Source organism: Cynocephalus volans, chromosome 7 (assembly GCF_027409185.1).
Source record: "Cynocephalus volans isolate mCynVol1 chromosome 7, mCynVol1.pri, whole genome shotgun sequence".
Classification (NCBI taxonomy): Eukaryota; Metazoa; Chordata; class Mammalia; order Dermoptera; family Cynocephalidae; genus Cynocephalus; species Cynocephalus volans.
This window is the reverse complement of record NC_084466.1, coordinates 60218939-60235596: the sequence shown is the minus strand read 5'-3', so window position 1 is coordinate 60235596 and position 16658 is coordinate 60218939. Positions and strand designations below refer to the sequence as shown.

The 16658-nt window shown below is 35.0% G+C and overlaps 1 protein-coding gene across 10 annotated transcripts in view; it reads right to left on the bottom strand.

Annotated features, from left to right (window-relative positions):
* Positions 1 to 442: 442 nt before the first annotated feature.
* Positions 443 to 16658, bottom strand: part of DGKH (diacylglycerol kinase eta) — a 169066-nt gene continuing 152850 nt past the window's right edge. For 4 of the 10 annotated variants that reach the window (XM_063101703.1, XM_063101710.1, XM_063101704.1 and 1 more), the window contains 7 exons: positions 16332 to 16495; positions 13099 to 13204; positions 11650 to 11742; positions 8739 to 8858; positions 8303 to 8411; positions 6706 to 6836; positions 443 to 1509 (listed from right to left, as the gene is read on the bottom strand). In XM_063101703.1, the coding sequence (XP_062957773.1) occupies positions 1420 to 1509; positions 6706 to 6836; positions 8303 to 8411; positions 8739 to 8858; positions 11650 to 11742; positions 13099 to 13204; positions 16332 to 16495 (813 nt within the window). In that variant the 3' untranslated portion in view covers positions 443 to 1419. Of the gene's footprint in view, positions 1510 to 4092; positions 4142 to 6705; positions 6837 to 8302; positions 8412 to 8738; positions 8859 to 11649; positions 11743 to 13084; positions 13205 to 16331; positions 16496 to 16658 lie in introns of those variants that run through there. The other 6 variants (XM_063101712.1, XM_063101713.1, XM_063101705.1 and 3 more) reach the window with 5 other exon arrangements.

The following is a 16658-nucleotide window of genomic DNA, read 5'->3' as shown; positions in this document are numbered from 1 at the left end:
CCTGGCAGGCTACTTCATGAAAATTGTCACCACTGGATCACTACCCTGTTTATTTCTCTCATATAGAACATTTAAAAAATTATAGTTAATTTTTTGTACCTAATGGGTAAAGAAAGCTTATTTAAGGATATTTTTGTGACTTTTTGATATGTATGCCTTTGGCTTTCAAAGACCTGATAATTGTAATGTTGACTTCTAATGAGCTACACTGACATACAGTTTAGAAAAAGGAAAATAATTTCTACCTGATAGGATATAAGAATTAAGTGAGATAATAATAAATATAATGTAAAGCCCTTAAGAAAAACTTAAATCTCTTCTGTTGGAAACATGTCAGAAGTCACTGTAGCTAGTGGTTACCAACTGGTATACAAAACTCAGTTGAGACCTTGGAGAATTCCTGGATGTCAACAGTCTACTATATTAGAAATTCAAACAGAACATTAAATCACTATTAAATTGAAATGAAAAAATGGGAACAAAATGTGGACATTTTAGTTTGGAAAGCTGTAACAAATTCTGTTAAGCAATGGAGGATGTAATTTTATGAAAATACTCCCCAAATTTTCTTACTGTGTACACTTGCTTATGATAGGTGGAAATAAAATTGACTTGCATAAGATGTATATCATTTGTTGATTATGGCACAGACACATATTCACAAAATCTTCGGTATATAATATTTATGCAAAATCCACATCAAAAAAAGAGAAAAGTGCAGTGCCTTTAGCCAACAAAAAGGTACTTGAGTAGCAATAAATTAAATTCCATTAAAACTGACATTAAACCTACTAAAGTATTAAAATATTAGATGTGACATGCAAGAAAAAGAAAGAATTCAGGCATGAACACTGTGCAATAAGATTTGCATTCATTCATAGTATTTGATGGATTTTAACCACATTCTTTGACCACTGAGTGCTAGGAACCTGAGGTGATACTAATCTAATATTCAAAATACAACTTAATTTTTATCTCATTTTCCTAACCAAGGATTTTAAGGAAGAAGCCAATGCCTCCAATAATGAAACCTAGAAAATTTTAGCCACATATTGTTATGTGATTACACAGTAAGAACTTTCCAACACAACAAATTTAAGGAAAGGAAACATTTTGCAATCCCTCCTTTTAGACAATGCAATCATCTCAGATTCCTCCTACTTATTTACTGTTGTGACCATATTTGAACATGTCAGGTTTGTACAATAAGAAAATGGCTTCGTGGAATGTATTTTTGGCACAAAAATATTTTCTAATACCTCAAATCAAAATTTCCATCCACAGCAAAATAGCAAGCCATAGAGGTGTTTCAGTGGTGCTCACTTGTCTATGCAGAAAACTACAAGAAGAGCCAACGGCTTCCAAGCACTTTGTATTACGTAGCAACTACTTCTCTTCCCAGGAATAGCACCAATATGATTACACCTCAGACTGGGGAGTGCTCCTTCCAAGCTCTTTAATTCCCTGGAGAATTCGCTTCATATGGCCCACTTTCTGTATCCCCAGGTCCTAAAAAAAAAAGGTAGAAGGAAATTTTAAAAATGAAACAAAGAAAGATGACAAAGAAGTTTATTCATATGAGAAAAGTAGGGATTAAATATTTAATCAGCAAGTAACATAATTAGCATTTAGTTCATTCATTTTAGTTTATATTCAATAGTTTGGAAAGTAAAAGCTAGAAAATTGAATTAATAAAACAAAAATAAACCAACACTGAAAAATTACCAACTGTAAGAAATCACACTCTACACAAACTGTGACATTCTTGTATATTATACAAAGCGGCAGTTCTTTAAGAGTTAAAACTAATTTAGTTTCTCCTTTATTTTATTCCATTTTTTGGAGACAGGCCCGTTTGGTATCTCTGAGAAAAATGATGTATGACACTAGGGTATCCACAATTATTCCTACCGCAAAATATTAAATTTAAAAATGAGGCCTAGAGGAAGATACCAGTGCCCACTACATAAATTTGGAATGTAAATGCATTTGCAGTTGCATTAGGAGTCTTTGATTTGAGTGGATATTTAACTAAATATCCTTTATATTTTTTAATGCATCTGTGTAAAGAATTACTTAAACATAATTATCTGTTCGTTGTTGCTTTCCCTCAAATGACTATTGGCTTTTTCCCCTGCACAATTATTCTTCCTGTCTCTTAAATATATATCTTTCTCTAAGTGCCAAGAATTCTGCTTCAAGATAGCCAGAAGAGAGGATCTTGAATGTTATAACCACAAAGAAATGATAAATGTTTAGGTGACAGATATGCTAAGTATTCTGATTGGATCATCATACAATATATGCATGTACTGAAACAGCAAACTGTACCCCATAAACATGTAGAATAAAAAAAAATGAAATAAAAAAAATTTTTTTTAATTAAAGAATTCAGTATTTAACTTTCAGAAATGGAGGATGACTGCCCAGTGTGCCTAGCAGGCACTTGGCAAATACTTGTTGCAGGAATGTATGAAACCCATCGAAGGTAGCCATAATATTCACTATCTGAAAAACTAAAAGAAAGAGTTAAGGCCTCCAAACTCTATAATTTCTTTGAGTGTAATAGGTATACTCAGTTTGCTAATATGTGAAGTCAAACAACCTCTTCACATAACAGAGTTTGAGATATTTAAAAATTATTAAAAGATGATTTCCAAAGCAGACTAAAAAACAGGGTTATAAGATACCACAAGATTATTCGTCCAAGAAGATAAAGATTCCAAATATCCACATTGTTTTTTTAAATTAAGAGCATTATTTATTTTTAAACTTTAAAATGAATACATCGAACTGGTTTAGGTCTACACACTCTCTCTCTTTCCCTTGTACTTTACGAGCTCTTTCAGTTCAACAGCAACAATGCTACTGACGATTTTAAATCCTTCTGGAAATACTCTTCCCAAAGCCAGTGCTATTTTCAAGCTTGAGATAATTTCAGGGTAACATTTTTATAATATTTAACTGACCGACCCCCCCAATTTTTCTCATACAACACCAGGGCATCCAAAATTAGTCCTAAGGCAACTATACAGTTCCTAACTATGTACTAAAAAGCAAGGCCAAATCCTAGAGGAAGATACCAGTACCTATTACCTAAGTTTGGAATGTAAATGCATTTACAGTCACATTCAGATTTTTTTATTTGAGTGGAATGTTTAAATATTCTTTATACTTTGGGGTAACACAGGTATCTGATTATAAAATATATTTAAATATTAAATATCTTATTTTAGGTCATATATACACAGTATTCTCAAGAATGAAACTTTCTGTGGGAGAGGTAGACTACTCAGAAATAATATTTTGATGTAATGAGATGAATGTTTCCCATAGAGTTACATTAACTTTTTAGCTATATTTCTTTACTTCAAATTGAGTTCAGTACTTTTATGTGTTCTGGGGTTTAGGCTGTGATCAAATTATGCTGTGAAATTTGTTACATCTTTATTTATTTTTATCATATATCATATATTTTATCATATATCATTATATATTTATTTTTATCATATTCTTTATTATCGTATTTTTCTTTCTTTGGGTGAATAGGCCTGATTTTGCCAAAGTATGCTTTGTAAATACTCAGTTATCTTTTCAGCTACACACATACAACTTTCCAAGAAAAAAACAAAAAATAAATAAACAATAACCCACCCCCCCCACCATGTCTTTACCATTTTCTTTGGTATCCCTCACTTTGTCCTACTGTGTTCCAGAGGGGAAAATAATGCAGTCAGTTTGCTTCTTCATCTGCTAAAGCACATTAGGAATACTGCCCCCGTCTCAACTTTAGACTGTCACATTTCTACCTAGCTGTTTCAGTGATAGAAAAGTAACACTTGAGTCAAGCTCTGAACAGGAGTTAACCAGGTGGAGAAGCATAGCAAAAGAGGGTATACACCTAAGGTGAGAAAAAATTTAGTATTTTAAAGCAACTATAAAAGGCCAGGGTGGATGGGGCAGTGAGGAGCCAGAAACTCCAAAGGAGGTTGAATGAACAGGCAGAACCTGTAGGCCTCTATAAAGATGTGAGTCTTCATTCTCATAGAAATGCAAAGCCACTAAAAGGTTTTAAGCAGAAAAGCGATATACCTGATTGATGATGTTAAAATATCACTCTGGTTGCAATGTGGATAATGGACTGGAAAGACAAAGACAAAGTAGCAGTTGAAAGACCAGTTAGGAAGCTATGACCTTACACAAGCAATACTGGACAGTAGCACAGAGTAGGGTTGAGGAAAGGAGATAAAGAGAAATGAATGGAGATTAGACTCAACATGACTTGGTTATGGGCTTGACGGGTCATGTGGAAATCGATAAAGATAAAGAACATGCTAAGGGGCCGAGCCGTGGCGCACTCGGGAGAGTGCGGCACTGGGAGCGCTGCGACGCTCCCGCCGCGGGTTCGGATCCTATATAGGACTGGCCGGTGCACTCACTGGCTCAGTGCCGGTCACGGAAAAGACAAAAAAAAAAAAAAAAAAAGAACATGCTAAGTATGACTTTGGGTTTCTCTGCCTCGAGTACTTGGAGGGCCAGAGGCGTGATTTACTGAGAGCACAGAGCACTGGAGAAAGGGAAGAATGGGTGTGGAATAGGAGATGGAGAGCTTGGTTGGGGCATGTTAAGATTGATATCCCTGTATGACATCCAAGTATCCTAAAACTTCACACAATCCTGAAGTTCACGATTGAGATCAGGTAGGGCTGGAGAGATAACTTGAGAGTTACTGATATATTCCCAGGCAGTATTTGAAGCAGTGGCAATGGATGAGAGCACCTAGGGCGTAGGTAATCCTTCACCCACATTGAGAGACTTTATTCTGAAGGGTCTGCTCCTTCTGAGAGCTGCAACTGCAGAGAATGAGGAGAGATCGTTCTTTAGCTTCATGGTTTTGGGCTACAGAAGTCTCTTTTTGTAAACTTTCCTTTTCCCATCTCCCTAAACCCTATTTTAGAACCAAAGGAGTTAAAAAGGACAATGTTAATACAAATTTCTAAAAGCAAATTTTTAATGGAGAGAATATAATTTGCATTGAAAATAAAAACATAACAGAACAAAAAAGTCCCATGAAAAGCTAAAGAGAAAGTTTACTAAAATAATTCTTAACTATCTCCTTTTCACTCTTAACTTTCTTTCTCTCAGCCAGGTCCTAACACTCTAACTTTGCCTCCCGTATATGTGAGCTTTGTTTTTTCATTCTGCAAACATTTGCTTCATTCACTGCATGTGTGTGCATCTGTATGTTTGCATGTATATATATATAACACATAGATATGTATTTACACATGAATATGTTTTTATGCACACACAGTCTTTTCCTTGAGTGTATGCTTATTCATGCAAATGAGATGCAAGCTTCTAGAAGGCAAATACAAGCTAGAGAAACAGGCATAATATATTAATCAGTAGCTACTCAATTAAATATTGCTGCCTGCCAAGGAAGGATATCAGAAGCTACGTACATATGTTGGATATAATGATCCCCTACATTTTTTTTTTTTGTGCACTCATTTCAAGTTTTGAAGTCAACCTTCACTTTTATGAACTCTAACACTGTATATTTTGCTTTTTCCAGATTTAAAACTGTCAACTACGGTAATTCATTAATCTATTATTTTATTATTATTTTGGCTAAAAATGTTTAGTTTCAAGTGGTGGTCCTCTTTTGATGTGTTAAAACTCTCTATGACTCTGCTTATGATCTATACTTTATACTATCCATTATCTGTTCAAAGATCTTTGCTAACATATTTGTAGATGAAGGCGCAATAGTCCATGAATTTGTTAGGAATTCATTGTATAGTTATATATCAATATATCAATACATGTAGATTAGGACTTGGTCTACAAGAGAGGAATCACTCCAACAAATGTTATCACTTATTAGAATTTTAAAATGGCAGTGTGTGGTAAGAAAACATACCAAGACAAAATCCTATTCCTAACTCTTTTACAGAATAGGCTACTTTGGCTATTTCTGTCCAGTCTCCACCCAAAGAATAAAAGATTTGTTGCAGACCATGAATTCATGATTTTCCTTCTCTGTCATAAATGACAAATAGGCTATGAGCTGCTCTCTAGCAAAAGCTAGGCATAATTTTTACTTTGTTTACTAAAGAAAATTATGCATTTCTTTTTGAGAACAACATAATTTTAACAATATATCATAGAAAAGAAATTTCAATTTATTATTGGTGTGACCTATGAAAGGTCAATTTAGAAACACAACAAATTCATCGGACTCTAGCCATTGCTGAGTTTCTAATTCCATATATTAGAAAGGCTTTGTTATTGTTATTTTGAATTAACTTTTAGTTGTTAACCATATATTAGATGTTTTTTAGTCATTTTCAGCAACAATTATCACCTTCTATGATGATCCAATAAAATGAGCTGATGGAAACACGATTGTTTGGCAATATTAGTACAAGAATGGTCAAACCAATGAATGCAAAGAAAAATTACTAAGTTCATGCTGAACTTTAGCTATAATAGAGAATGATTTTGATAGGGAAGTATTACTGGCAATTCTTGTTCAGAAAGCATACAATAAACTCAGACCACAGAACAGTGAATGCTAGACTACTGCACATTTGCATAACATAAGCCAAGCTTAAAGCACATAACAGAAGAGGCACAGCAGAAAGGATTCTGTTTTGCAAGAAAATTTTCAAGAGCAGAAGAAAAGCACAAAGGAAATACCTTAAGATCTCGCCTTTCCAGATGCAAAAGTTCAGCCCCTCTGATGTCATGACTGATGAAGATTTCTTTGTACTCTCCCAAATTGAGCAGATCCAGCCAAGCAGCAACTTCCTCTGTGCCCCATTTCTGAACTACCAAAGTTAAGAGCAAAACCCCCTTAATTTCTACATGCTCAATGCATTACAAAGCAAAGATCTGGCCAAAGAAGATGCAAAACAGAGTGCAGTGGCAGTGCTAGCAATGAAAAGGTAAAGGCATTGTTTCAACAAAACTATGGTTCTATTTTTTCCCATGCAGGTTACAGACTATCGATCAACACAAGGATCTGACTATGCAAAGACATTCGCTGCCATGCACCCATGCCTGTAGCTTTAGTCCAATTTCTTCATTAAAACTACTCAAACTACACAATATGCATAAAAATCTTATTTCGCGTCAGTGGTGCAAGGTCTAAATAAGTCTGATGATTTCCTTAAGACCATGCATGAAAATGGTTATAGTTGGAAATGAGCTATGAATGTTAAATAAAATTTAAAATCTGATAGGGGATACTCAGTTTTACACAAACTATTCTCCTTCAGGTCTTGCGGACTTCAAGTGTTACCTTTATTAGTTCTATTGCTATTGAAAATTACCTGTTAAATCAATTTAATGTCATTTAAAAACTGTCAGCACTGCTCTCTAAAGTTAGCTGGATTATGTTATTTTGCAGTATGTATAATCATTCTCTTTACACATTTTATTCAACATTGATGAGCTTAATAAAAGCCTACTTATTTTCTGTATTTGGCTTTTAAATGCCCTTCAAAAGCTGCTCTATGAATATCACAAATAAGGTTTTATATCACTTTTAAAAAATGAGATCGCTAACTGAGAAGAATTTATGAAATGATTTGATTATGAGAGGCAGCTACTGTCACATACATAGAACTTGAAGGTGCGTTTACACTGGTACAGCAGTTTACTGGTACAGCAGTAAATTTAATCTCTAAGGAAAGACAGAAAGTGAAAGTGAAAGAAAAAGAGCAGCAAAGAGTGGGTTTAATCTTTGACTGAGAATACAAGTATCACAGCAGATTTTCATTAATGAGGGGTTGAAATTGTGTCCTTAAAACAAGAGAATATATAACTTTACGTGGAAAATATATTTAGCAAGGTAAAGAAGTAAATAAAAGTTTCTATGTTCCATTTATCAAAGCGACCTAGATTTTGAACTTTGAAAAAGAAAAACAAGATACACACTGATGCCCTGAATTGCTATTAAGAAATATAAAGATCCATCTGAACAGACAGCTTGACAACCACCAAACAAAGCAGCAGCAAATTAGCAACCACCTCTTTTTCTTGTAGCTTCATAACCTCAGATTCTTAATGATACTTTGACATATTTTAGGTATACTATGACTTCTTATGGTAGAATTCACATAGCATAAAATCCACCATTTTAACCACTTTACAGTGTACAATGCAATGACATTTAGTACATTCATAATGTTGTGCAACGCTCACCACTATCTAGCTCCAGAATATTTTTATCACTTTAACAAATTATTTTTTCCATCATGTTATACTTTCTCTTCCAGTGTCGTCCACTTACCAGGATGTGAACTTGTCTTCTGCTTCTGAACTTTTTCCTTTTTAAATTTCGGCACTATACGAAATACTGTGCTTCTGCTGTTTCTTTTGGTGCAATCCATAGGAGGCTCCTGTTTAAATACAGCAAGAAAAGAAATAGGATACGAAGAGAAGAAAACCTCACTCTGATAACAGAGATAACAGGAATAGGTTATAAACACTAAACAGTGATAACTGCTTTTAAAAATGTTCTTAATTTAACAGACTACTGAAAATGTACCAATTCCTAGAAGATGCCTTTGTTAAAATAAATGACTTTTCTCACTTGTTCAAGAACAATACATTTGAAAATAGTATTCAGAATTTATTTTCCCCTAAATATCTATTTTTCAAAGATGAGTTTGAATTTTATTGTCGTAAGGTCTTCATTTATAAAAAACATTCTGAGTGTTACATACCTCATCCTCATTTGGATGTAAGATGTAATAAAGCCAAGGAATCTCTGTCAATTTCTGTAACTCCACCTCCACAGAGTGTAAGGCATTGGACACGCGCTCTTCATGTGGAGATTCCAATTGCTATTTACCAGCAGATTAAAAAACAAGACAAAACAAGACTCAGTGACTAACCTCTAATAGAATAATGATTTTATTATGAGAATGAACATCCTCACCTTTTATTAGGCTAGTTTTTTTTTTAAACAAAGAAATATTTTTACAAGAACAAATTATTTTGTATTGACTCATCTTTAAAAATCTGTATAGATTTCATCTAATCCTTACTTCCCAAAGATGATATAAATCGTTAGTGTGACTTTAATAATTTCACAGAAAAAGTTTTGATTTTGGTGTTTTTTTCCATGTAAACCCCTTCCTTCCTTCCTCGCAAGCATCTACCTATCCATTCTGCTTGTTGTATTAGTGAGTAGTCTTATTATTCTACTTATTTGTGCCTCAAATCCTTCTGATTTACATAGGTCACTACATGAAGAAATAATATTTTTTCAGTCAGTCAAAAACTTGTCATATCAAAAGAACTCCACAAAAATCTCCTGGAGAATTAAAAAAATAAGTTTAAGGGAAAAAAACCATGAATCTCAGAAAAAATTTATTATGAAAAGCTGTTGTAAAAATCAGGGCAAAGCAAAAAGCTAAACGGCTTGTAATCTGGAAGAGGTTTTGGACACTTTAAAGAGAATTTAACTGGTCACCTGTTATTCACATTAACCCATTCAAAGCAGTTATTAAAATGCATTCAATAAATGAATAAAGGTGAAATAAACACTGCTATGCACAGAACTGGAAGGCAGTTGACTGAAATTTAGTCCTAGCCTTTTCACTAACTAACTATGCAACCAACAGAAGATTAACTGATTTAACTGATTTCAGGAGGCTTAGTTTCCTCCTGCAGAAATAGTACAATGTGACTAGATTATTTCCAAGGTCTCTTCCAGATAATCAATACTCTTAAAAATTACTTTAAAATTGTACAGCAACTATTTATGTTCGTAGAATTTTAGAACTGAAAGTTCAGAGAGAATATCACAGTTATTTATTATAAACATTATTTTTTTTATTTCCCCTTGTTATTCATGGTATCTGCCATTTCTAGTAGTTAAAGAAAATATGGAGATTTTTAAGTTCATATAAAATTTACCACTTCCCTTAAAGTCTAAGAATATATGCCTTATAAAATTGATAAAATGGCTATTACGTATTCATTCTAGAAGTAAAATAAAGAAGAAATCTTAATTGCTTTCAAATATAATTGACTGTTGTAATATTACAATTGTCAAAGGTTTTGGTAAAATTCACTTGTATACATTTTAAACCAAACATCCATATTTGAAAAGGAGACAATTAAAAGTGAAGGCAGGGTGTTCTTCCATATTAACATAATACAATTGATAAATATTAACAAAGGAGCACTCAGTGGGTACTTTATGTGTAGAGAAAAAAAGTACTGAATAAGTTATGCTTCTAGTCCTTGCCAGAAATTATCTTAAATGTATTTCAAATAATACAAAAAATACATGTCCTCAAGACAAAAATTAAACTCAATTATAATCATAAACTTTCACACGCATGTTTGTTGGGATGATTATCTCTTCTAATTATCATATCCCAGAACCAAAAGGATGCACTGTCTACAGTGAATACACTCAGGATCACATCTCCTACCTACAGCTCACTGGATTTCCTATAGGACTTATTTTAGAAGAACTGCAGAAGATTCCGGTTAACAATCGTAGTGCCAAAAAAAAAAAAAAAAAGCCAAGATGATGTCACTATTGGTTTTATCAAAAGAGACAAGCAATGTTTCTTCCTAAAAGTTTCTTTTCATGGCCACAGTAGAGGCAGCCACCTCTTGCCTCAAGGAAGTGGTTTGTTTCCTCTGGAGGTGGTTAAGAGAAATGTCTTTCACGCAGCCCCTGAGCTTGTCCTCTCAGAGAAAAGGATGCTCCAAGGGCGGCATTATTCTGGACCCCAATCAGAGATTCCAAGCACAGGCACTTAACTAGGCTATATGACGCACCTTACATACACCCACTGTGCCAGGTACTGTGACTCTTAATATCACTTTTATTTAGGTGTATATTTGCCCAAGGAAGAGAAAAAATTACTGTCAAAAGAAATATTTTAAGATCTCCACTTATCAATTAATCAGAATTGTTACAAGGAAGAAAAAGACAGCTAACGCATCAGGCCTTCTACACAGTAAACAGCATGTGTGAATAGCCCACAATCAAACACTAGGTGGCGACAAGACCCAATATGCTAGAACATTTGAAAATAGTGAGGTGCTATGAAGTCTGGCTGACTCTGGGGCTAACCAAACAGGACATCCACAGGCTTCCAAAATTCATGCTTGAGGTCCATGGATTGTGGTCAGGTTAGACTTGGCCTAAAGGTGGTTTCCAGGACCAACCTGAGCTAATAAACTAGGGATATGGCTAGTTCTTGGAATTTAGTTTTTGAAATACCGAGTCTAGAAAGTATCCTCTTTTAAGCAAATTTGGAGGACCACACCAATCATACTTCAAATGTTAATTCAGAGGAAAAAAACCAATGACTTCCTCTACTTTTGTGCAATAATGAGTACCTAAGGAATGTGTACTGTACTCTGTAAAGCTCAAGACTCTCCAAGCTGACTGCATAAAAACACGATGGCATACACAAGAGGAAATCTCTACTCCTGTTGGCCTGAATCATAATTATGAAGTTTAGCCATATATTTTCTTGAAGGCAAAAGCTAGGAAAAGAGGAAGCTCCAAGGATGGAGGTCAGACAAATGCATGTTCCCTAATGAAGGTAAGGCCCATACATTTATTTCATCATTCTTATGTTATCAACCATTTCTTTTCCTTACCAAAGGAACCCTGCCAACTAGCAAAGATTCCGTTTCATTATATAGTGCCTTCACATTGATGGCTATTTCAGTGGCGGTGTCTCTTGTAAGACTCTAGAAAAGAAGAATATCAAAGACACGTAGTTCTGCATTAAATTGGGATTCAATCATCAGTAAATACAGACGGTCCCGATTGACGATGGTTCAACTTATGATTTTTCTACTTTAGAATGGTGCAAAAGCCATATGCATTCAGTAGAAACTGTACTATGAGTACTCATACAACCATTCTGTTTTTCACTTTCAGTGAAGTATTCAATAAGTTACATAAGATATTCAACACTTTATTATAAAATAGATTTTGTGTTAGATAAAGGTAGGCGAGGCTAAACCATGATGGTCAATAGGTTAGGTGAATTAAATGCGTTTGGGGTATGATATTTTCAACTTATGATGGGTTTATTGGGACATAATCCATTGTAAGTCAAAGAGCATCTGGTTACTTTAAATTTCATTCTCATAAATAAATTCATACCACAAATACTTTTTTTAAATCTAACAAAATTCTATTACGATTGCAAAATTTCACACTCAACATTTGTTAGTATGATTATCTCTTCTAATTAAACACAAAACCAAAAGAATGCAGTGACTACAGTGAATACACTCAGGATCAAATCTCCTACTATAAGTAGGTATATGCTGGCACCAACATGTACATATTCCCATAAAAAGTTAGGTCAAAGAAAATTATGTCTTAAAGGGGGCATAATCTGATTATAATCAGTTCTGTCGTAGACTTTCACTCTCAGTAGTTCCAACCACATTGTTTTCTAGGCTGTAATCTTAAGGACTAACACTTATTTACACATTAATTTAAGTGTAACTTCAATTGAATAACTAAGAGAATAAAATAATGCTATCTGTCTTCTCTATACTGTTGCATTGTACCATTTAACATGTTTCAAGGGAGTTATATTCTATCCATTCTGTTATTAACTTCTACATTAAAAAAATTTTACAGAAGTATCAATTTCCAATTTAGTAAAACAAAATGAAGTAAGAGTAACTTCAGTGCACAACTCCAAAAATGAATGAACATCTCTAACAAAATGCACCCCGATGATATCTAGGTTTGCCCTTTATCAAGGTGTAGGGGAGAAGGTAAACGAAGGTGTAAGGAAGGATGGTAGCAGTTAAAATGGGAAAGAGTAGAAGGAAGATAGCAAGGTAACAAGATTAAAAGTGAAACAGAAAGAAGTGGAGAGAATTTAAGAACAGAAATGAGAAAAATGTCAGGAAAAGGAAAATAAAGAAAACTTCGGCCACCTATTTACTATAAACTTCTGGTAGAGACTCATATAGACAATATAACTTTATTTCACAGGGTGTGGCATATCTTACAGTATTAAAATATATGTGCAACACCAAAAGAATCTGTGGAATGAGAATTTACCATTAGATCCTCACCTCCGGGCATCTTGGGTTGGCTTTATTCAGTGCGTGAGAGCATGCATTCACAGCATGGGCCAGTTCTTGCTCTAAAAGACAGTGAATTGTGGCTGCATCACAAATCCTGAAAGCAAAATTGAAACAAATGAACAAAAAAACTTTATTAAGCATTGCTGATTTTTCTTTTTCTTGAAAGTGCAGAGGTGGTAGGATCAAACAAGTAAAAATTATATAAAAATCAGTAAGAAAAAAAATTTTTTTGATGGCTGCTCAGTTATGAATGGCACAGGGTAAGTTTAGGTTTGCAAATTAAAACCCCACTGCAACAAAGAATATTAAATCAAATATCCTTATATAAAAAGTTAGGGTTAGAATCAGAGATAAACACACTGAAGTGCTATTTGGAAGGACAAAATACAGTAATACGTCATTTTGCACTTATCACTGGAAAATGAGAGGGGTCAGAAGCATAAGGAGGAAATGCTTATCTTTTATTCACTGAAACTTCAAATACAACAGAATAATGGAAGATCATTATCATATTTATCACTTATATGCTAAGTGCTTTATAAGTATTATCTAATTTAATATTCACAACCTTAAAAGGCAGCTATGATTAATTTTCTTCACTTTATAGAGGAAGACATAGAGGCTCAGAGAGATTTTAATCTGTCTATCCAACTCCAAAGCCTGTTGTGCCACTCCTCTGTTATCTAAACCTCTAAGAGTAGTCCTGGAAACACTAAATCCGGGAAGGCACTAAGGCCAAAGAAGAGAAAGGAGGAAAAGTTCCTCTGATTGCTAGAAGACGATGTAAAGTTTGCAGACAAGCAAGAAGGCAAGACTATTCAAACACTTTTTGCTTCTGACCTCTGTATGGAGAATGATCTTCAGTCTGGAAAGGATGGAACAAGAAAAGGGACAGAAGCCCTACATAGTTGAATCAAAAGTAGAAGAAAAGAGTTTAATTGTTAAGAATCATATCACTGATGTCCAAGGCACAAGGGAACTTGCAAATGTTACCTTGGCATTACCAAACACCTTGAGAAATCATGAAGAATGGGCTGTTTATCAGAAGAATAGAGATGGGCAAATGTTATTCCAAGTTTCCAAGAAAGGGAAAGAGGTAAATCAACTTCAGACCAACATTTCCAACTGCCTACTTAATCTGCTCATAAATTTCTAATGTTATTTAAATACTAAGTCCAACATAGAACCCATCATTTTCCCTCTCCAATCTACTCCTCTTCCTCAATCTTATGGTTCATCAGAGGTACCACAATCCATCCAGCCGTTCACTAGAAATTTTAAAGTCATCCTGTCTCCTAACTCACACTCATATACCAATTTCAGATCCTAAACTCTTCTCATTTCCATCTCAACTGCTTTAATCCATCATTTCTCATTAGGACCATTTTGACAGTGCCCTAAGTGTTCACCCTACCCCAGCTTTGCTGTCCTACAGAAAATCCTCCACACTACTTCCAGAACCATCTGATAAAGATCTGGTCCCTCTCCTCACCTCTCCATCTGCATTTCCCACACTCTAGCATATATCATGCCAACATTTCAGTCATCCCAAACTCTCTAACATTTTCTGAAAGTAGCATGCACTCACACTCTGCCCATGCTGGTTTCTGTGCTTAGATTGCTTCTTCTCTTACATGCCTCAAGATGCGGCTAAAAGGTCACTTCTTCCAGGCAGCCCTCCTTCACTGCCTCTGGCCTTCTCTGTGTGCCTGCAGCATCTGCTATGTGCCCTGTGACAGTGCTTTGGCCACACTTTTCCCTTCTATTAATCTGTGAGCAAATTAAGAAGGACCATGGTATTCCTGGTGCTTAATATGTTGCTTGGCCCACAGAAGAGGCTCAAAAATATTTATTCAATATTGAATAAATACATTCTGAAAATACACAAGTCACCCCGATTTTCATCTTTTGTATAATTTAAAAAACAGACTGGGAACCAAACTAGGTTGACCAAAAGCACATCTGGCCAACCTTCCCTTCCCTTTTTTTTTATAGGTTATCTGGTTGGTGCACAGGAGGATAACACAGGAAGTATATTTTGGTTTCCAGGGAGTATATTTTGTTTTCAAGAAAACACCGTAAATTGGAGACCACAGCAGTTTGTGGTATATAAAACAGCATTCACCCTAAAACTAACATCCCTGTGGATAAGAAGCTGAGATGTACAGTAATGCAGTTACATGGACTTAGCTGAGTAAATATTCCTTCTCTTACCTTTCTTCTAAGCTACACAGTATCTTGCAGCTATCATACTTTATTGTAATTCTGAATGTTGGTTTTCAGCAGTAAGGAGTGTATATCTTTTCTCTTGTATCTCTAACATCTTGTACATTCTAGGTATCTAATAAATATTTAAAGAGAGCAAGAAATGAGAGAAGGGGAGCAGATGGCAAATAGAAGGGAGGGGGGTGGAAACAAGCTGCCTCTACCACCACTGAGCTTTGCTTTCCATTCTTTCCTTTTTCACTATTTTGATCAGTGACCAGGTGAAGGTGTGGGAAGCATATGACAGCTGCCATGCACGTGCACTAAATATGCCAGACATGATGTGCTTAGAGCTCTGTACCTCTAGAGTCTCAGTTACTTCTCACGCACTCCTGTAAAGTAGCTCTTATAACCCGCATTTGGTAGATAAGATTTAGGTGAAGAGGAGTTAACAGACTTGTCCATGGTTGCTCCTCCCCTCTGAAATTTGCTCCTGGTCATAGTGATATACTATGCTCCTCGTCATAGTTACTACAGAACTTGTTTTTTATTTCCTCCCTTTCTGTCTACCAAAATTAATTTGTGAGTGGTCTCAAAATGTTTGCTGCCCCCAACTCTCCTTGAACAGAGTTAATGTTTAGACTTTCTTCTAGATTCCATAAACATTTAATTAATAATTATAAGGCAACCTGTAAGTGAGCAGTATAGCATAAAGATCATAAATAAATGGGTAGATAAACAATAATGGAAAGAGGATTGTGTGGTAGGGTAAGTGAGGCACGTGTTTCAGGAAACCTAAGATCTGGATTGCAGAGAATACTGTGTGTATAGGTCTGCTGGAGAGGATCTGATCCAGGGCAGCACAATTATTGAGGCACAAATGAGACAGCAGATGAAGAGTAAACACATGTCTTTTTGATACCACAAACCACTGAAACAATGTATTAAAATTAAAAAAACAAAATTGGCTAAGACCAGAGCTGTCACGGTCGGACAAGCCGGCAGAACCGCCATACCTGGTAATGAGCTCCTCTGCAGCCTGGGAGCAGAGCTGCATCTGTGACACTTCTTCCGTTGCCAAGTCAATGGCATGATGGATGTATAAATGAGTTCGAAGAACTGGTTTGCCAGAATCACACTTCTGTTTATCTTCCCAAGATTTCAGAGTGCTTTCAAAGGCCTATTTAAAATCAATATTGCAATGCATTGTTAGTTTAGAGCTCTGAGGCCCACATAAATGTGTATTTTGATATTATATGAATGTCTTTGAAACTATGATTGCTTTTTCCCTAGTCTAATCCCTCATTAAATAAATCACAATAAAAGAGGACATTTCAAAGTTT